This window comes from Protomyctophum parallelum (genome assembly GCF_964188405.1).
Source record: "Protomyctophum parallelum genome assembly, chromosome: 23".
Taxonomy (NCBI): Eukaryota; Metazoa; Chordata; class Actinopteri; order Myctophiformes; family Myctophidae; genus Protomyctophum; species Protomyctophum parallelum.
This window is the reverse complement of record NC_139715.1, coordinates 20842533-20864924: the sequence shown is the minus strand read 5'-3', so window position 1 is coordinate 20864924 and position 22392 is coordinate 20842533. Positions and strand designations below refer to the sequence as shown.

General features: G+C 43.2%; 1 protein-coding gene across 1 annotated transcript in view; it reads left to right on the top strand.

Moving 5' to 3' along the window:
• Window positions 1–22392, top strand: part of ncam2 (neural cell adhesion molecule 2) — a 194975-nt gene that overhangs the window by 159680 nt on the left and 12903 nt on the right. The window contains exons 10-15 of the mRNA XM_083758886.1: window positions 3124–3311; window positions 3525–3621; window positions 6227–6400; window positions 9537–9656; window positions 12567–12688; window positions 13826–14000. Of these exons, the coding sequence (XP_083615012.1) occupies window positions 3124–3311; window positions 3525–3621; window positions 6227–6400; window positions 9537–9656; window positions 12567–12688; window positions 13826–14000 (876 nt within the window). The remainder of the gene's footprint in view (window positions 1–3123; window positions 3312–3524; window positions 3622–6226; window positions 6401–9536; window positions 9657–12566; window positions 12689–13825; window positions 14001–22392) is intronic.

Below are 22392 nucleotides of genomic sequence, written 5' to 3'. Positions count from 1 at the left end.
CAGAAGAACGCTTCAGGGGGAGGGAGACACTGTCAAAAAAATTGCATAGGGCACCAAAATCAGCTATAGGACACTATGTGTGCAAAACTTATACAGTATAAGCGCATGCAAAGTGGCAAAGTGATAGACAGACTGGATTTGTACCCAGGAATATTTTAAATGGTTATTTTTTTAGAAATAAGTCCCATGGATGGTAGATATTGAATGGAATTTCACAAGCACCCGGTTTCTTGCTGAAGGATGCAAATATACAGTATTATGAAAATACATGGTCATCCCACAGTGTTTGCAGGATGGATGGATCTCATGTTGTTCTTTTTTTTTTTTTAAAGAGACAGAATTTTCAAATACTTCTATCAAACTGATATTGAGGTATAAATATGAAGATAAGATAATTAATACATATCGTAATGCATATATACATATCACATCGGGTTATTCCCTGCGTGTGCAGTCACAACGACGTATCCATATCGAGATGCAACGGGAGCAGGCTGGGTGGGAATCAACATGAACGAATGCGGAACGGGACAAAAGCCGCCTGGAGCAAAGAGTGTGTTTTCCATCCGCTCCACTCAGCTCATGTGCACTGATAGCTTACACCTATCTTGGCTATTAGTGGAGATATGGGATGGATGCCCATAAATATCAGACACAAAGGTGGGATGTTTAGACTTTGGAATAGACTTTCTTATTTTCTTCAAAATAAAGGCGCTAGAGTGCCAGAAGATATGGGAGATTTTACTCTGAAAAGCCCCGCCTTCTGTTCCTCCCAAAAACCGGGAGGCATAATGTTGCTTCATTGCTTGCTTGCCTCGCGATGATTACGCTAAAGTCTCTCTAGAAGCATTAATATTCTAAACAAGAGGCATGTTGAAGTCAGAAATGACTTAAGTGGGTGGATCACTTACATCTTGAGTTTGACCAGATGAAGAGCCTTGGCTCGAAACGTCGTCAATAGATTTATCATACAGAAGTATGCTATTTTGGTCAAAACCATGGAGAGCTCCCTATATGAGATACGAGGCATTCTTTCTCAGCCGTAAACAAGGAAGTGAACGGCAGAGTGCATGCGCGAACAGCCAGGAGTATGATTTTTATTGTGATCTCTCGCCCTTGAAATATATAATCCTTGGTTTCTGTTGTTTGAACAATAATAGCAATTCAAATCAGTATGTATCCTGGGGTGCATCTCACTAGCCAACACACAAGAGAAGGTTGAATGCACTGAAACCAGCACTCCCCAAAACAACAGGTTTGGAGATCTGTTGGGAATTGATTACATGGAACACCCATGCGCCCAGTCCCAATGTTTGTAAACAAATATTTGGTCTATATGTCTGATGACAGACTAACCAAAAAGATTTTCATAATTGTATTATTTAAATAGATTATGCTGTAATATTCATGAAATACAAAACTATGTGTTCCTTGGGTATAGGGAGAGTTGGGTTGTTGATTTATGGTACAAACCAAAACTAAGAACATATTGTCTTATTCAAAATTATTATGGCAATGAACCGTATGTTACACAAAATGTATCCAAAAGTCAAAGATCTTTTTGTGCACAGTTGCATTCCGGGACCTTACCATTATAGCTTTAGAAACGGGTAGATTCATTGGTACTCCTGAAGAGGACAGAATGTGTTTAGAGTCTGATTTGGAAGAAATTGAAAATGAAATAATGTTTTTGTTTTACTGCCCATGATGAATTAAGACATTATTATTTTGTAAAATGACAACTGTTTGTGTATAAAAGAGACAATATACCTATTTGCTCAGACACTATGACATAAAATTGTCAATGGGAATTTAATGTTTAGTGTAGGACAGAAAATATACACTAATAGCTTAATATGGGAGGGGCTAGCGCTCCTCAAAAATAACTGAAATTCACTCTGTGTGATATCCACTACCCTTGTTTTTCATGATATTGATTTGAATGGATATCGCACCAGAAGTGATTACAAGAAAAGTCACTTAGTTACTTTCCACCACTGGTGATCAGTGGCAGCAAAAACACTGAACAAAGCACACAGAAGCGCACACAGAAAATAAATACGCACTCAGAAGAAGTATCAGAATGCACACACATTTAAAGATACGCACGCACGCACACACCCATAGGACGCACAAGTAATGAAGTCATTTACTAAGTCACCGCTGACTGAGGGACAGGGGTGTGTGACAGAGAGCTGGCCATCAATCTCTTTAATGGGATCCTGTGAGCCAGCATAGAACAATAGTAATACCTCTCCGTCTGAGCCGGGCCGGGCCAACCGGGCTCCAGGGGGAAGCCAGAGAGACGTGCACGCTGCTGCCACTCATGTCATCCATTAATCATCTTTATGTTTTTGGATTATCTGCTCATAGACGCCAGTTTGAAAAGTTGCTAAATCTGTCTGTGGATTTTATACACATTTAACTAATGAAAAGTATTAAGAGCTTGTGACTAAGGGTGGTGCAGTCGGTAGCGCTGTCGCCTCACAACTACAGTAGAAGGTCCTGGGTTCGATTCCCGCTGGTACTGCTGGGGGCGTGTCTCTCCTCCGCGCCATCAGTGCCCATACCCGAAGGCGGGGTTGGCGAAAGGGCCTTTCTGTGTGGAGTTTGCATGTTCTCCCCGTGTCCCCTAGGGTAGGGACCTTCACAAAAAACATGCAGTAATCCTGGTCTCTATATACTGCCTCCCCCTGACCAGCCGGGGTGCCTGATGGAGGGGAAAGGAATTGGTTAGAATAACGTGTTCCTTCCACGTGCTACGTCCAACCGGGAAAACTCCCTCCTGATAGGTGAAAAGAAACGACTTGGACTCCTCATGCATACTGTAGAAGGAAGCATGTGGTCAGTCCGTTGCTCTCCCCAGGTTGGCAGAGGGAGTGTAGCGCTCAGGATGACACTAGACAATTGAGACTGGGTGAAGAAATGGGTGAAAATCGTGGGATAAAATTACAAAAAATAGCTTGTGACTAAATAATAACTAGTCTACATTGGATCCCCCCCCCCTCCCCCATTTCGTACCGGTTTAGGATGTGCAATACAAGGATTCAACCTGACACTGAAGACGATCATTTATATTCAGGATTCTCTCTCTCTCTCCGTGTGTTCTTTCCCTGTGTGCAGACATGCCAAAGTTCCTGACCAACCACACCATCTATTACTCGTGGGAGGGCAACCCGGTCAACATCAGCTGTGAGGTCATGTCCAACCCGCCGGCCACCATGCTGTGGCGGCGGGAGCGTCTCACCATCTCCGCAGAGGGCATGGCCAACATGCGCGTGCATGACACCGTGGACCGCTCCCTGCTAGAGGTGAGTGTGTACCACAGGCAGTGGTGGATAAAAGTGCTTGCATGTTTTACTTAAGTAAAAAGTACTCTGTTCGTAATTCATTCATATATATATAAGTATACTCAAATGTATAATAGAACTTATAGTTCAACCAGGTTGAACTATAAGTTCAACTCAATATCACTTTTTTCAGGTTTATTTGTTGTTGTTGTGGTTATGGTCCCATGCATGCAGGTGACACCAATGTCTGACAGAGATTTTGGACGCTACAACTGCACAGCCCGAAACAACATCGGAGTACGCTACCAGGAATTCATCTTGGCCCAAGCAGGTGAGCCCACTACAACCCTGTCACAATACAGACCTAACGAATGGTTACCTGTTCCCACATAAAACGAACACTCACCATGTATCAGTATCGGCCGATATATGCAGTTATCGGTCAATATCTGTATAGGCAAATATAACTGACATTAATCGATATTTATCTGTTGTTGATAAGCATACATTTTGCGTCAGCTACTGTATGTTGGTATGTTGGTTATCTGCAGCCTGCCAAGCTGTATATTCTGAACATTTATTTCCTGTATTGAAGAAGTATTTGTTTCCCTGGCACAAAGGGGGGATTCAACAAAAGGTAAATAAACAGTATCGACTAGCGGTAAAATTGCTATTTTAAACATCAAGAATGTCCTATATCGGCACATCCGCAGCACAAATGGAATCGAACCAAATGGACCTGCAAGCGCAATAAGACATTTGGTGCCATTTGTACACCCTCTGAGTTACTGGCCTGTAAGGGTCCGTGGTCCCAGGAACACCCTAAAAAGGGACCCCCATTTAGAATCACATTTTGTATTTATTTTTGTATTGAATTTTCCTTGTGTGTAAACAAACGTAGATGAAAAATCACACCCGTGTAAACTGAGTGGTGGAAACCCCCCCCCCCCCCTCTCCTCTTTCTCTCTCTCTCTCATTAGCAGGCAACAGTGCAGCACTAATACTATCTCTCTCTCTCTCTGTTTCTGGAACAACAGCGCCCCTACTGGTACTCATAGTCATTGGCTCATTAACCAACGTCACATAGGTGAACACATACTGTAGTCTGTAGGTGAACACGGACATTGCTGTTCTTTGGAGTTGTTGCACCACTCAAAAAGAAAAGACTAGGACATTACATACAAACCAACCACTCTCTTAACAAGACACCCACCAATTCAGTACAAGACTGGGTGACTGAAGTCGGTCACCTTCAAATAGGTATTCAGAGAGCTCTCAAAGCAAGCTCAGCCTTTGGCTATGTAGTAGCCTTGGAGCTCTCTGCTATCGCTAGCCTTTATGCAATTCCCGTGGAGATACAGTACATTCCACTACAGCTTGCAGCCCCCTTTTCAGCATAGCCTAATCTCAAATAGTGCTGCGGCTGCTGCCTGATTTACCATATGTGTTGACTATTTACTGAAGTACTTCCTAATTTACTGTGGCGCAGCAGCCCAATACACAACAGTGTGGTTTAATTTTCTTTAGTGGAGATTGAATTGCCACAGCTTAGTCAGGAAACTTACTGGGCAAAAAGATGAGCTAATGTAGTGTTTAAAGAGGCAGTGCCATGATTTTGGTACTTTTATCAGCTTGCAGAGCTGATCAATGATCAGACTTTCTAGTCTAGTCACGTGGTCTAGTGTCGAGATTTTCATGCTGCCCTCTAAGCCAAAGGGAGACTAGCCCTATACGGCCAATGGGACACTAAACCCGCTCTCCTCTCCTCCACCGCACCACGACTAGACACTGCAAAAGCCCCCTAAGGTACAATATGCAAGAGAAGGGAATGCAAGCTGATATATAATGACTTGAGTCATTTCTTGTTTTGTTTTTGTGTCTATGGTGTTGACATTGCTCCGATCTATAGGCCTATGCCACTCAAGTGTGGTTAGATTACGCAACTGTGTATCTTTGGTTTCTTTATTGTAAACTGCAAGCCTCTCTGTCAAATTAGCCTGCATTGACTTGGGCCAAGTGCCCAAAGCCATGCTGTTCCTCCCATCAAATTAATTTTAACATTGAATCACATCACTCAAAACGACATACCTGTCGTGTCTCCCCTGAAGTTAATGTGCCTCAACAAACAGGAAACGAAGAGAATGTGGAACATCTTGATAGTCTGTGTAATCTATGCATATAAAACGTTATTTGTTGCAGCTAATGTCCAGTTACACCATGATGCACTAGACTTGAATGACATGAATGAGCACGGACACATTAAAGGGCCACTTCACCCCTTTTGCACCCAGATCTTATTTTAATTATGTTTAGGACACAAGAAACACTTTCCTGGGGGTTTTTATGTGTGTAATATGTGTCAGTCACTGGTCTCACTTCCTTCCTGGACTACATGTTGTCACATACAGTACACCCATAGACATAGAAAGGTAGACGCCTCCTTCGGCTCTTGGGCGTATGCTCTCAAGTGTGGGCAAGCTTCTGCGTTGGTGCCAACTGCCAAGGAACGTAATGAAAGGAAGGGACGTGAATCAAGTCAAGTGACTGGATGGTGGGGATGTGCCATATAAGGGTGCACTTCCACCTGCGATACATGTCACGCCAATGAATTGCAGCAGCGAATGAGGTGTCTACATTTCCATGCCTATGGTCACACCTCCATGCAACCTCCCCCTCTCCACAAGGAGGGGCAGTGCACCAAAGCATTATGGTCATTGTAGTAATTCAACAATCCAGTCAAACGCTAGTCAAACACACAGACTTCATTGTTTTTTCTGGCCATAGAGTGCAAATTTCAAATTGTGCTACTGTTGTCTACTACAAATACTATTAACATTGAGTGACTGCATTTTCTTCCGGCGGTGAAATGTCCCTTTAAGTGCTTAATCGTTGCACACCGTCTTTGACAAACTGTTCTTGTTTCTGTGTTTTGTTAGACGTGCCGTCCAACCCGTACGGCGTACGTCTGTCGGCCGTCTCCCAGCGCACGGCCACCGTCACCTTCATGAAGCCCGACTCGCACGGCGGCGTTCCCATCGGACACTACCGGGTCCAGTACAAGGAGGTGGGCTCGTCGGACTGGAGGGACGCCACGTCACATGGCATACAGAGTAGGTACTAATGCCTGTGTGCATAAGGGTAGGCCTGTCGCAATTACCCCTTTGATAAGCCCCACCCCAAAAAGCGATTGTCCAATGCCAAACCATTATCCATATAGTTTAGCAACCGTTGCTAAGCTGGGCAAGCTTTCGTCACCTCATAGCTGTCAGTGTTATTCTGATCAGGGTATTTGGTTTCCCATACTCAATGACATCAGTGCTATGATGACAAACTGATGACATCAGGTATCTCCATATTTGGGTATTTGCATGGTTAAAAAAAATGTCACAACCGGAAGTGTAATTTCATATTTGGGTAATGCTGACATCAGCAATGACCTCATCAAGTCAGCCTATATAATGCATTGTATCCCAGACACCGCACCATTCATAGCTGTGTTTTCAACCGATAGGTTTCTGAGGAATAACAAGCAATACTAAGCAATAATAAGCAATACTTTTTAAGCTGTTCAAGGTAGCTACTCAAATTGCACAAACATGCAGATCTTTGTCAAGACCCTAACTGGCAAGACCATCACCCTGGAAGTTGAACCGAGCGATACCATCGATAACGTCAAGGCCAAAATCCAGGACAAAGAAGGCATTCCTCCTGACCAGCAGAGGCTGATCTTCGCTGGTAAACAACTAGAAGATGGCCGCACCCTTTCTGACTACAACATCCAGAAGGAGTCCACCCTCCACCTGGTGCTGAGACTGAGGGGAGGAATGCAGATCTTTGTCAAGACTCTCACCGGAAAGACCATCACCCTGGAAGTTGAACCAAGCGATACCATCGATAATGTCAAGGCCAAAATCCAGGACAAAGAAGGAATTCCTCCCGATCAGCAGAGGTTGATCTTTGCTGGTAAACAATTGGAAGATGGCCGCACCCTGTCTGACTACAACATCCAGAAGGAATCAACGCTACATCTGGTGCTGAGACTGAGGGGAGGAATGCAGATCTTTGTCAAGACTCTCACCGGCAAGACCATCACCCTGGAGGTTGAACCAAGTGATAACATTGAGAACGTCAAGGCGAAGATACAGGACAAAGAAGGCATTCCCCCTGACCAGCAGAGGTTGATCTTTGCTGGAAAACAACTGGAAGATGGGCGGACCCTTTCTGACTACAACATCCAGAAAGAATCCACCCTCCACCTGGTGTTGAGACTGAGGGGAGGAATGCAGATCTTCGTCAAGACTCTCACCGGCAAGACCATCACCCTGGAAGTTGAACCAAGCGATACCATCGATAATGTCAAGGCCAAAATCCAGGACAAAGAAGGAATCCCTCCTGACCAACAGAGGCTGATTTTTGCTGGCAAACAGCTGGAAGATGGACGGACCCTGTCTGACTACAACATCCAGAAAGAATCCACCCTCCATCTTGTGCTACGTCTCAGGGGAGGCATGCAGATCTTCGTCAAGACCCTAACTGGCAAGACCATCACCCTGGAAGTTGAACCAAGTGATAACATTGAGAACGTCAAGGCCAAAATCCAGGACAAAGAAGGCATTCCTCCTGACCAGCAGAGGTTGATCTTTGCTGGTAAACAACTAGAAGATGGCCGGACCCTTTCTGACTACAACATCCAGAAAGAGTCCACGCTCCACCTGGTGTTGAGACTGAGGGGAGGAATACTCTCACCGGAAAGACCATCACCCTGGAAGTTGAACCAAGTGATAACATTGAGAACGTCAAAGCAAAGATACAGGATAAAGAAGGAATTCCTCCGGATCAACAGAGGTTGATCTTTGCTGGTAAACAATTGGAAGATGGCCGTACCCTGTCTGACTACAACATCCAGAAGGAATCAACGCTACACCTGGTGCTGAGACTGAGGGGAGGAATGTAGATCCTCAAGTTGAACGGAGCGATCCCTTAACCCAGCAAGACCCAGACAGAGATGCTTTTGGGCAACATTTATATTTTATCAAAAGAGTTTAAATAATTTGTTTTCCTGTTCATTTTTTCACCTAAACATCATCATTGGGTCCTATTGTTTAGTCTTACAATGCCATTGCCAGGATATTTGCATATAAATACCCCCCACAGAGGCAGAAATTCACACAACTTCAACATCTCTGGAGAGATTTTCTCTTTTTCACTGGAAGATATTCCTCACATAAAAATTATTACAATGCTTGTAATGTTTTTTTTTTTTTTTTTTTAACCATTAAAATGTCTAGAACATTCTTCCACCAGGAAAGCAAGCGGCGGCTCTGAATTTGAAACAATGACATTAACTACAGTTGTGTGGTTGGATTAACTATATACAGCATACTTTTTCCTAGAGGTCTAGAAGATTGTATTTTGTGTGTGTTGTCTGTAGGCGGCTAATCATCCAATCGGTGCCAAATTTCTTGTGCACAAAGGAAGTACCTCAACGCATTTTTCCCCCCGCCAAAGCTGCTTAACATTATGGTCCGATCATGTCCAGATTTGGAGTGTTATATGGCATAGATGAAGATGACTGAAAGTAACATAGATCTGCACATCCGAGATCCACATGGGAGCCACACTGTTTTTACCCAGTATAACTCTTTTTCTATTTTCGTAATAACACACTGAACGAAGACACGTCACAATCAAGGAGTGCTTATATTCTCCTCCTCTTTTCCTTTTTTTCTTCTTCTTTTTTTCCCCAACTACACTGTATGGAAGATCTACAGTATATTGAACCTGGTTATCTTGTAAACCATTTAATTCCCAGGAATATGAAATTCCATGTCCCCTCTGTCAAATAAATAACGGTATAGTGGGTCGCACACACCAAGGCTTTTCGGCTATGCAGCCTTCATCAGTGTGGAGAGATGTCCTCTCTGTCCCCACACTTCATTGTTCTAAGGTGTGTTAAACTGAAGGACAACACTGGGCCAGACAGGACAGAGTGAGGCAGAACTAGTACAATGCTCAGCCATTCAAATCATCGCTAAGGGGCACACACACACACACACACACACACACACACACACACACACACACACACACACACACAAAGTTGGGCATAGGAGGGGCTAGCGCCCCTCAAAACAGAACAGGTACTTGGAGAGACATACTCAGGAAATGGCCCGGGTTGTATAGGGTTTCTCGGAAAGACAAAGAGTCAGAACAACATGACACTGATTGCTGTCTCCATTTATCCAGCAACGGTGGTGCTGATTGGTCTGGAGCCCAACATCACATACGAGGTCCGGGTGGCAGCCGTCAACGGCAAGGGCCAGGGAGAGTTCAGCCACACGGAAGCCTTCCAGACGCTACCCATCCGTAAGACGCACGCATGCACGCACGCACGCACGCATGCATGCCATGCCAGACACTTCCAGACATTAGCAGTGGTGGAAATTAACTTAAGTACATTTACTTACGTAAGTACTAGGGTGACCTGCAGATCCCAACTCACCAGATGTGGGACAAAGAGTGTGTTTGTGTGGGACAATGTGGGACACGTGCGGGGTTATGTCGTACATGTGAATGTTGTTAACATGAAAACAAAAATAACATTTCTATTCCTCAATTAGACATTTCTATTCTTCTCCATCGCATAGCATCACTATGCTTTGCCATCTGTTTCATTCAATAATGTTATGTTGTTATGTTTCATAATAGGACTATGATCATAATTAACCTTTATTTATATAGCACCTTTCAAAACGAGGTTACAAAGTGCTTTACAGAAAAATAAGAACAAATGCAGTGCACACCATAAACAACAGTTGACAATAATAAAAATAAAGAACAGGCAATGTACAGAAATGCAGTAGGACATAAGAACAATAGGGAATGTTAAAAAACGTTTAGGTGTTAAAAGCAGCTTTATAAAAGTGAGTTTTTAGGTGGGATTTGAAGCGGGGGACGGATTCTGCGAGCCTTATCTCGAGCCTTATCTCGATGATAAACTCAACAGAAATGCATTTAAATTAAATATTTACTGGACAATACAACCTACAAACAATACAACTGGACCATGAACCATCCAACAAAGGGGCTCTGATTTGATTGTGAAGGCATGAATTACAACAATACAATAACCAATAAAGAAATGTTTACTTCATCAAAATATCTTCCTCCTAACAAAGCCAACTACTGCAATTTAGAAATTACACAGGCACTACAGGCCTGACAATGGATCACATAAATAAAACCAGAAATATAATCAAAATTGGTTAGCGTTGGAGGCAACTTATAATGAAGTAAATTGTAAACTTAACAAACTTGTCCACCATAGCAGCACAGGCTATGCACTTTTTAGGTTTTGTCCATCACAACACCAAGTCTCTCAGTTTTCTCCATCACAGCAGCAGCTATAGGCAGGTCTGTCCACACAGGTAATGCACATTCAGCACCATCGAAAGCACACGGACCGCCCCCTCCCCTGTGTCACACACTCTGTGATGACAGCCTCCGCTGCTCACAGCCAGTTTGATAAAGCCAAGATTTTAAGCGCACATATGAAAAACTGGAGCCTGTCAATCAGAATGCTGGGACAACGTCTCAATTTGCGGGACGCATGAAAAGTCGTTGAAATGCGGGACAATCACGCACAAATCTGGTTTTTGACCGTTGAACTCGCCTGCATCATTCCATGACATTTTATTTTTGCAAGATCATAATAAATAATAAGTAAATATAGCTGCAAGCAGCAATTAGGCGGTACCAAGAAAGAAGACAATACGCAATAAGAACAATATGCACAAATAAGAATCACAGGCTGAGTTGTCGTTACCTGCATTTGAACCAGTGACCCTGTGAAAGCTCTACCGACTGAGCTATGCAGACACAGTAAGTTGACTCATTCTAAACAGTAACATCATGCAGTATTTTTGGTAACAACTGTCCTGGTCTTTATCCATTACTACAGTGTGTTTTCACGTACAAACTTCTTTTTGTACGCTTTCAGTGCTATTTGGCATGACCCTCTACTATACTGTACAGTTGCAAAAGCATTATGACGCTGCATGCATGTATTAGGGACAAAAGAAGAATTTTCACAAACCAGCCATTTTCATTGGCTCATAAACACTTCCAAAACGTCCAAAGGTCACGTGTAGACGTTTTTGTGCATTTTGATCAAAGATCCTTGGAGGAGATACATTTTAAATGTTTTTCATATGATTAAAAATGGCGGGTGATCTAAAGGTCAGAGGTCAAAAGTCAGAACACGAAAGTTGTTTGGCATGAGGAGACACATATGTGTATCAAAGTGTCATTGCAACATGAGATATTCACGTTCAAAGTTTGCATTTTCAATTGAGTGCTATAGCGCCACCATTTGGCCAATAGTCACGGGCTTCGCATAGTCATGGCCAGGCATGGCCCTCTACCAGATTACAGCGTTTCGCGAAACCGACTGCACCGTTCAGTCAGAACTGCAATTTTTGGCGGAAGAAGAAAGAAAAAACACAAAAACATTAAGTGACCTTAATTATTATGATTATAATGTTATAATACATTATAATAACTGTTTTTAATATTAGTCACTGTAAATGGTCATAGTGGGCTTTTTGAGTAAAGGATGATATTCCTGGAGGTGTAGAAACATTTTGGGTGTTCTTGAATAGCTTTAATGCTATTTTTACTTGAAGAACCCAATGTCCACTTGCAGTATAGTGACATACGTAATCGGTATAATGTATTGTGTACCATTTATTATAATTATGAAATCTCACTCGTGTGAAGTGAGGGGCTATCTTATCATTATACATCATCATACATCATGCTGTGCTCAGACAAACAAATCATCACAGAAGTCATTCCGCCCAATCACTTTTGGCATCTTCACTTTTCTGCCCTCACTTTTATCTTCAATATGTACTTTGCTCAACCAATCAAATCATCGCTATGGGGTGATCAGCCAATCACCAGCCAATGTTTGTGTTCACACAAACACTCAAAGCTGGGCATAGGAGGAACTATCGACCTGCCCAAAACAAAATGTCCATGAATGACCAGCAATTATTAACTTGTACTTCATGCATGCTTTATGCGTATTTAACCACTATTATACAGTTTTATAAGCAGCTTATAATGCATTATAGTTATGTTTATAATGGATTATAGATTATACAATTCAACTGCATGCACACTTGCGCAGGCGTGCACATGCGCGCACACACACAAACTATTTGCCCTTTCTCCATGTTCCTAACCATATTCACCTCCCCTGCCGTTCCTCAGGAGAGCCGAGCCCCCCAGCCGTCCACGGGCAGAGAGGGATGGGCAAGGCCTACCAGCTGGGCTTGGTCAAACAGGACGATGGAGGGATGCCTATCGTCGAGTACATAGTCAAATACAAGACGGTACGTATCACTGGGTCTCAAAACAAACATGGCTCCTTTGAGCATCATTGACGTGTAGGATATTGTCAAGATGCAGGATTCTCATGCATTCGCCGAAAATAGCGGATACGAGTTCGTAGTTCGAACCTATTTAATTTCGGAAAGTGTGTAGATGAAGTGTGCAGGCGCCCAGTACAGAGCTGACCCTGGTCAGCTAAGTATTAGTTTACTAAATATAAAGGGTTTAAATCATGAAAAGTGGATCAGGCCGCCTCCCAAGTACATTTAGTGTCTTGCTGGCCGGTAACCAATCACAGAATGTATGCACGCGCACACATGAACACACACTCACATGAACACGCACACATGCACACACATTAAGACGGAATGATACATGGTCAGTTTTAAAGCTCAGCCCCGTCACGGGTACTTCACAATGTGATGTTAATGTGCTTAAGAATCAGTATCTTAGACTTTAGGAATAGAAGCCTGTTGGCCACAAAAGTCTGTCTGTCTGTCTGTCTGTCTGTCTGTCTGTCTGTCTGTCTGTCGCTACGCTTCACTTTTGGGTTTCTATCAGTCCTGACCATACAAAGGTGTCAACGAAGAGAAAACACTGACAAAAACATGAAAGACCATGAAGGAAGGGAGAGAGAGGCTGCTGGGAACGGCTTACTTCAGTAAATGTGTTTACGTATAGGTGTGTAGACATCACAGGTTATTTGAATCCACACATTAAACACAGAGGGCAAGATGTTTACTGAAGTGAATCAGGGCTGCTTGGATGATGTCTCAATTAAACATACACGTCACACGTCCATTAAAAAAATATTATTTCATAGGACTGGAGCCATAGGCGTGACTATTAGGGGCCTGAAGGGAGGGAGGCCCCTATTGTTTTTTCTACCGTTTTTTGTTCTTCTGCCACATTTTGCAGTTCTGCCCGTTCTGTGCTGTCGCTTTCCATGACATTCGGCAATATGGTAATGGTAGAGGGTCAATGGAACTGAAGCTCACAGTCATCCGTCAAAGGACCTCTGACCTTTAGATCTTCCAATTACTGTATATGATTGTATGAATTATTTGACGCGAGTGTTATTTCTGTCTCTCTCTCTCTCTCTCTCTCTCTCTCTCTCTGTCTCACTCTCACCCCTTCAGGACAAAGAGGACCAGTGGATGACCAAGCTGGTGCCCGGTTCAAACGACGTGGCCATGCTGCAGCCTCTCCAGTGGAACACTCGCTACGAGGTGGAGATCACGGCGCGCAACGTCAAGGGCCTGTCGGAGCCCACCTTCTACCAGTTCTTCATGCCTCACAAGCCAGACATCACAGGTATGAACCACACCTCGAAAGCCACAGGTACGAACAACAACACCTCACAAGCCAGACATCACAGGTATGAACAACAACACCTCACAAGCCAGACATCACAGGTATGAACAACAACACCTCACAAGCCAGACATCACAGGCATGAACAACAACGTCAACGGCCTGTCGGAGTCCATGTTCTCGGTTCTTCATGCCTCGCAATTAAGCCAGACATCACAGGTGAACATAGCAACGCTTGATTGAATTCATAATCATGACATGAAAAGTAACAACAAAATCAAATCATCATAAAAAGTAATGACAATAAAAATGTATTGGTGCCATTTTTTTGAGGCCGGGAGTCGGGGGCATTCCACGCTTGGGTGGCAGTGCTGTAGAAGGAGAATTTACCCACCCGCAGCACGGGTGATTTGTAACCTGCAGCACGGATGATTTGTGACCCGCAGCACGGGTGATTTGTAACCTGCAGCACGGGTGATTTGTAACCTGCAGCACAGGTGATTTGTAACCTGCAGCACGGGTGATTTGTAACCTGCAGCACGGGTGATTTGTGACCCGCAGCATGGGTGATTTGTAACCCGCAGCACGGGTGATTTGTAACCTGCAGCACGGGTGATTTGTGACCTGCAGCACGGATGATTTGTGACCCGCAGCACGGGTGATTTGTGACCCGCAGCACGGGTGATTTGTGACCTGCAGCACGGATGATTTGTGACCCGCAGCACGGGTGATTTGTGACCCGCAGCACGGGTGATTTGTGACCCGCAGCACGGGTGATTTGTAACCTGCAGCACGGATGATTTGTGACCCGCAGCACGGGTGATTTGTGACCCGCAGCACGGGTGATTTGTGACCCGCAGCACGGGTGATTTGTGACCCGCAGCATGGGTGATTTGTAATCTGCAGCACGGGTGATTTGTGACCCGCAGCATGGGTGATTTGTAACCTGCAGCACGGATGATTTGTGACCCGCAGCACGGGTGATTTGTGACCCGCAGCACGGGTGATTTGTGACCCGCAGCATGGGTGATTTGTGACCCGCAGCATGGGTGATTTGTGACCCGCAGCACGGGTGATTTGTGACCTGCAGCACGGGTGATTTGTGACCCGCAGCATGGGTGATTTGTGACCCGCAGCATGGGTGATTTGTAACCTGCAGCACGGGTGATTTGTGACCCGCAGCATGGGTGATTTGTGACCCGCAGCACGGGTGATTTGTGACCCGCAGCATGGGTGATTTGTATCCAGCAGCATGGGTGATTTTTATGTCAGACTTTTGGTATGTCAGGTGTGTGTGTGTGTGTGTGTGTGTGTGTGTGTGTGTTCGTAGAGTGCATGCGTGTGTGCGTGCGTGCGTGCGTGCGTGCGTGAAGGAAAAGTGAAAGCCCACGCCCACGGCCATTTACAGGAGTAGAATGAATAATACTGATAATAATAATTATCATCATTATCACAGGGAAGCAGGTGGAACAGGTGGCTGACCAGGCTGCTGCTGCTGCTCAGAATCCATGTATTCCTCGTTGAGCCTAATCTCTGCTCATGTAGACATCTGTTATAGCTTGACCTTTCAACTTAATAAATCACATGCTCATTCTCACTTAGGTTCTTTGTTTGTCCACGGCATGCAGGGCAGTCGCGCGTATAGCCAGACAACTATTCCACAATCTCTGAATGCCATTCATTGCTATGTGTATAGAATCTGGAACTACACCTCCCGAAATCCGAGCAAGGAATCTGCCATTTCGGTTCACGGAAATACATTTTAAAATATCTTTACATTTTATTAGTCCAGCTGCTCTGCCGGCCACTCTACCCCTGAGCCACTGCCGCCTAATTCAGTTGTCATGGTAGCAACATATTGCAGGAGACGCACAACCGAGGAAAACATTTAAGGATTACCAACTTGTTCATTTTTATTTATCTCCAAAATACAGCGTTTCCCATCTGTCTGTGTTTTGTAAAAACAAGGATTTAAGGGGCTTATCTTAAAAAATAGAAAGAAAAAGCAAGAGGAGATCAACACGCACACTCTCAATAGATAAGAACACTTAAAAAAAGAATCCCTCACACTTTTATCTGCCTTATTTGTCACCGTTTCTGTATCTTTTTAAAAGTACCATTTATTTAAGTGAGCTACTGTATCGTTTTTGAGATGGATACGCAGTAATGTCCTCAGTGTTAAGTTATCCATTTGTATTGATACAAGGAGAGTGTACAAAATGTAACCAAATGGACCCTTAGGGTCTATTACATTTGTACAGTCTTATCTCTTAACACCGTTGATTTAACTTGGTAGATGCCAGATGTCACTGAAGCAAATTTTCCTTTAGGCTGGGAGGCTATACAGACAGCCTGGCCTATAAGCCAACAAGCAAACACAGCAGTTTGAGGTTTAGTCTGGGTTTTATCTTCATTTTCGGGCGAGTTTGCCGGGGGGTGGGGGATGGGGGTGCAGCAGACAACAAGTCAGTGGGATCAGAGCAGAATCCAATGACACCCCGCAGAGCTCCCTTCGGGGACACGGAAAAAAAACGGGGGTATAGCCTGGCCTTTTAAACCAACAGGCAAACACAGCAGTTTTAGGCTTAGTCTGGGGTTTCTCTTCATTTTTCATTCAACCAGTGAATCCAATGACATCCCAGTAGGTCCCCTTTGGAAACGTTAAAAAAAGTGTAAAAGTAAGTGGCAGTGACAGGGTGTGAGCAGATGGGTGCCTGTTCTTCCTTAGCCCAAGGCAAACCTTTCCCAACATTTTTGTGGTGTTGGATGAATCCATTAGGAAGTTGCATGCCTTTTTGAGCACCCACTCCCATCCTGGCCACACAACCCGTTATGGCCAATTAGTGTAAAAAATGCTTCCTTTCCCAATACTGACAAAGTTTAATGCATATCCTTTCATAGCTTTTGGAGATATTGTGAAACAGGCAAACAAAATGTTTATCTTGTTGGCCTTTATGTGAGTTGTGTGTAATGCTTCTCAAATAGAAAACAAGGCTTCAAAGCTTCAAGGTTGCCTGTCCTCTCTTAAGGCAGATCTCTTTGATTGGCTGTCCTCTCTCGAGACGGGTCGCGTTGATTGGCTGTCCGCTCTCTTAAGATGGATCACTTTGAATGGCTGTCCTCTATTTGTAATTGAGCATGGGACGTTGGAAAAAGACAAAGTGAGGGGGAAAAGAGAGAGAGAAAATAGGCTTCTCGCTTAATGTGTTGATTTGTTTAGCTAATAAGACAATAATGGATACAGAGCTATGTTGAAAGATGTGTCATGCTGTGAGCATGCAGGTATAAAATAAGCGATACCTCTGGTGTCACCCGACTATGACTGCCTTGTTTGTTCATTATTCATTTCCTTCTTTACTTATCTTCCCTTGCTCTGTCTCCCAGGCACATGTAAGCAAAATGTTCTTTCATCCACTGTGTCTGCCGGTATATTCTCAATGCGGTGTCAATGTGAGCTTCTATATACTAATATTCAAACATTTTTCAAAACATGCCGATCTACAAGCTCATGCACAACGTGGTGCTGTGCAGCCGCAGCACGTCTTGTGAGCTTTTAGATTAGTTTTTTTGTTGTTGTTTTTGCGGCGCGTAACACCGGTGTGCAATTAAGTAGAAATCGGGCTAAATAATGTCTGCAGTCATCTCAGGCTTACTCTCTCACACACCCACACATACAGTAGTATACATACATACAGTACATACATACTGTGTATACATACATACATACATACAACCCCCTCTCCACCATACACGCCAGTTATTTAAGAGACACATATGATTTCCTGGAAAAAATCAAGCCCATAGCCGTGCCACCACACACATACATTTTCACCATAGACATTGACAGCCTTTACACTAACATACATACAGCCACTGGTTTACAGGCAGTTAGAAATCTCTTCCAGACACACCCGGACAACACTAGACCAGACAATGCCATTTTACAACTATTAGAACTTAGTCTTAATTGCAATGATTTCACATTTAATAACAAACACTATTTACAGATAGAGGGCACGGCTATGGGCAAGAAATTTGCACCCGCTTATGCCAACATTTACATGAGTGAGTGGGAGAGAGAGGCCTTGGCAAAGTGTCCACTACAACCTACCATGTATTTCAGATTTTTAGATGACATCATAGGGCTCTGGCCACACACCTTACAACAGTTTGATACATTTTTACAGATTTTGAACACACACCATGCTTCCATAACCATCAAACACATAATTCATCCAACAGAGATTAACTTCCTGGACACCACCGTATTTTTTCATACAATAGATCCTACACATAAACAACTACTGACTTTAACTACTTATTTTAAGGACACAGACACACACGCACTACTCCATAAACACAGCTACCACCCCAAGCACACTTTTGCAGGAATCATCAAATCACAAATCATTCGGTTTTTCAGGATTTCATCCAATAGGGAACATTTTAATCAGGCCACACACACACTTTACATCATCACTTTACATCATCACCTGCACACAATGTCACAAACACTATATAGGAGAAACCGGACACACATTAGAAACACGCCTCAAACAACATTTATATCACATCAAACGAGCAGACATACACACAACTCTGTACACACACTTCCAATCCCATCCCATCACTAACCTCATCATTTCAGGTCTGGAATGTGGAGTCCGATGGACCAGTGGACAGCGGAAACTCATGGAGCACAGATGGATTCAAAAATTGCAAACTGTAACACCCACTGGTTTAAATGAAAGAAGTTGAATTTGATCCCTTTTATGTTCATTTATCTTAAATAAATGGTATCCAGGCCTTGCTGTGAACTTTTACTCTTTTATGGTTTTAGGTTGTTTTATTAATGTCAATTTTTACCATTGGGTTTTAGACGATATTTTCGGACCATGGTTTAGGTATGCGGTCTAGTCTAACTTGGACTCAGGGGGGTGAACGCCTCTGCCTTGCATAGTCCCCAGTGAATAGGCAGTTTGCCCTTCACTGGTAACCCTATTTTGAATTATTTTTTAAATATATGGAGGTATTGTGGGCTGGTCTTTTTACATAAAAGCCCCCCTTTTAAATACATACACACATACATACATACATACATACATTTCAGAAGTTTTAGCAGTTTTTAAGGACCACTTTTAGGCCAGTGCACCAGAGCAAGCTCTTGCCTTTTTTTAAACCCTACCCATTTTAACCAAATGCATACAAAAGTGAGTCCAAGTCTAGACCAAGTCTGAGGGGGGTTGAGTCCAAGTCAAGATCTAGTGTGGGAGGGGGTCAAGTCCGAGTCAAGGCCAAGACCGACGGGAGGCAAGACCGAGTTGTGGCCAGATAGGTACAGAAAACACTGCGAGAGCAGGCAGGTGCATCAGCTACACTCCGTTAGTGCCAGCTACTCTTATAATAGGGTGGCTGTGGCTCAGGAGGTAGATCAGGTCGTCCAATGCTCCTCCTGTCCACAGTATCCTTGGGCAAGACACTGAACCCTACATTTCCTCCAATGAGTCGGTCGGTGTGAGCTTGCCACCATGAATGTGGGAAGTGAGGACGATCGCCGCTTCACCTGAATGAATGTACCATTGTAAAGCGCTTTGAGCACTTGGAAAAGCGCTATAAAAATGCAATGAATTATTATAATGTTAATGTGAATGGGGTCCTCATAATATAGGTATAATTGCATTGTAGTGACTCGTGACTCGAGTGGTCTCGGTGGGGGAAGAGTCCCAAGTAAGTGTCCTGAGACCCTTGGTCCGACTCCCAGACCGAGTCCAAGTCAAATTAAGGGCGAGACCGAGACGAGACAGAGTAGATGAAAATGTGGACTCGAGACCGGACTTGAGACGAGTCAAGGACTTTAATACTACAACACTAGTGTATTATGTATGCACAAGTACATACCCACTCAAAGTACCTACGTACCCACATACTGTACACTCACACTGATAAATGGCAAGGCTGTCCTTGGCGCTACAAAATCTGTATGTATGACTTCTATCTTTCACAGTCTCTCCTTTCCTCTGTTTTATGAATCTGCAGAGGGTGGAGTCTATATTGATCCTTCCTTTTACAACCTTTTCTGTCTCTCCTCTCCATCTCTTCTCTCTCTCTATCCTCTTTTCTCCTCTCCTCTCTTCTTCTCTCCACTGCTGTATGTTCTATCTCTTAAACTAAAATGTCAAAGTTGTCCTTGGTTTGTTTCAAACCCCCCCCCCCCCCATAGCATTGCATTTCATTGTCAGAGGCTGACTCATCCATAAAGAAACCTATCCTTTGGTTTAAACTGACTTGTGTACTTGACAAATGTTAGTCGTCCTGTCAAGGAGGCACTTTATTTATAGAGCCCATTACAAGCAAACAACACTGACCAAAGTGCTGCACAATACCAAATTAAAAAGTGAACAAATCAAAGACACAACATAATTTTGCTACAGGGCACAGTAACGACGACGAGAATACATGGTACAAACAAACAATGAAAATATGACCTTCAGGGAGCCTCAAACATAGTCTTGCGTAGCCAGACAAAGTCTATTCCACAATCTTCAAATGCTATATAGAGTCTGGAACTACACCTTAACCCTTTTACTGCTGCCATTTATTGAGAAATTAGGACCTAATTCATGCCAGCATTTTTTTAATTTGAGCTCTTATTTTGAAAAGCCACATTTTGCCTCAACCGGAAGTGAGCTTATCCCTGCCAGCTTTACGTTGCCAAGACAACCTTTGTTTACATGATCGAATCATGCCGGTACATTTTAGCACTCCACAACGTCGGCTCGTGCCGTCAAAGAAACGCTGTTTTGACCAAAAATGCCATCTGGGACAAGGAATAGGAGATACAGGCGATTGAAAGAAACGGATAGAATGGATTCTTATGGCGACGGTGAATTAATATGAACGATCCAGTGCAGTGCTAACAAGACTGCTAGCTAACCGGCTAACGTGAGTAGCATTATGGCTTGATCAATCATAAGCACTATAAAAGAGCAATTGCCGAAGGGCTTCGGCAATGGCAGCAAGCGTTAATATCAAATTAATGCTTCAATTGCCGAAGGGCTTCGGCAATGGCAGGAAGACGGTTAAGGAACCATCCATTTTGGTTCACGATAATATATTTTAAAATATTTTTTTCTTTCTTTTTTTTACATTTCTTGCTAAGCAGCAAGCTATATATACTTAGATTTATATTAGGATACATTTGCGTGACTGTAAAGACGAAAAGGAAGTAGGGAGGAGGCCTCACTTCCGCTTCATCGCTTGCTCATGATCAGAGCTTCCGTTTCTCCAGTCCTGTAGGACTGTATGACGGAAGCATCCGGACTGTATGACGGAAGCCTTTGAAAATTGGGAGGGGCAACAGTCTGGCAACGTGAGAACTCAAACACAATGGGATATATGGTATTGGCTTTCAAGTGAGATTCAAACATGGCAATGATAGAGCAGACCCTAACACAGAGACAGCTTATTCTACAATTTGTGACCAAACGCAGCATCTATAGATGGTCCTTTTTATATTGTATTTCATATCATTATGAAATTATTATTATGAAAATCAGGCATCGCTTGACTGGCAGATTTAGGACTACAGGTTGTAAAAGTTTGTCTCTGAAAACTGAATTCTGGGGGTAAGATTTGAGAAGGATTTTCATACTTTCATACTACAGCTCCAAATATATCTTGCAAGAGTTGGATTTGCTCAGGGCCACCACGTTTGATATTACTCCTCTGGTCATTTATTTGGCCGGTGGGGATATGTTTCATCCCTGTTTCTGGTCAGAAAATACATGCATTTCCATTTGGTAAATGTAGTAGACTGTCTGTTTCATATTTAAGTTTGAGTTTGTAAATACATCAAAGATGCGTTGAAAGTTAGAAATGGGGAAAGCGAAAGAATATACAGTTGGAGGATGTATACCGCATTTAGTAAACAGAGCTATGTCCCATTGCGTTAAATACATGTTATACTGGATATAAAGCTTTTTTGAAACATAATTTTTTGTCACTTTGGGACAAAATAGCAGCATGTTTTCTCAACAATAGACTAGACTGTCACTGTCCTTTGTTGCCTTGTTGTTGTTGATAGTCAAACTATGTGGTTTGACCATGTTTTTTAGTCAATAACCACAAAAAAGTTGCAAAGATAGTTATTTGTCCTCCCGCTCTTTGTTTAGCAAACAAAAATCCCTTGTAATGCACATTGTAAGGTTCTTTGAATAAAGGTACTATAGAGTTGTAGAGCAATTCCAAAAACAGATCACATTTGTTGGTGCAATGGAGCGAATGCCAACACTTTCATGTTTGTCTTGCATGTTCTTTTTGCTCTTGTGCTGGTCATGCTTCATAAAAAACACTTGATTGCAAAAATAAGGCACCAGCTTGAGTTTTATTTGTGC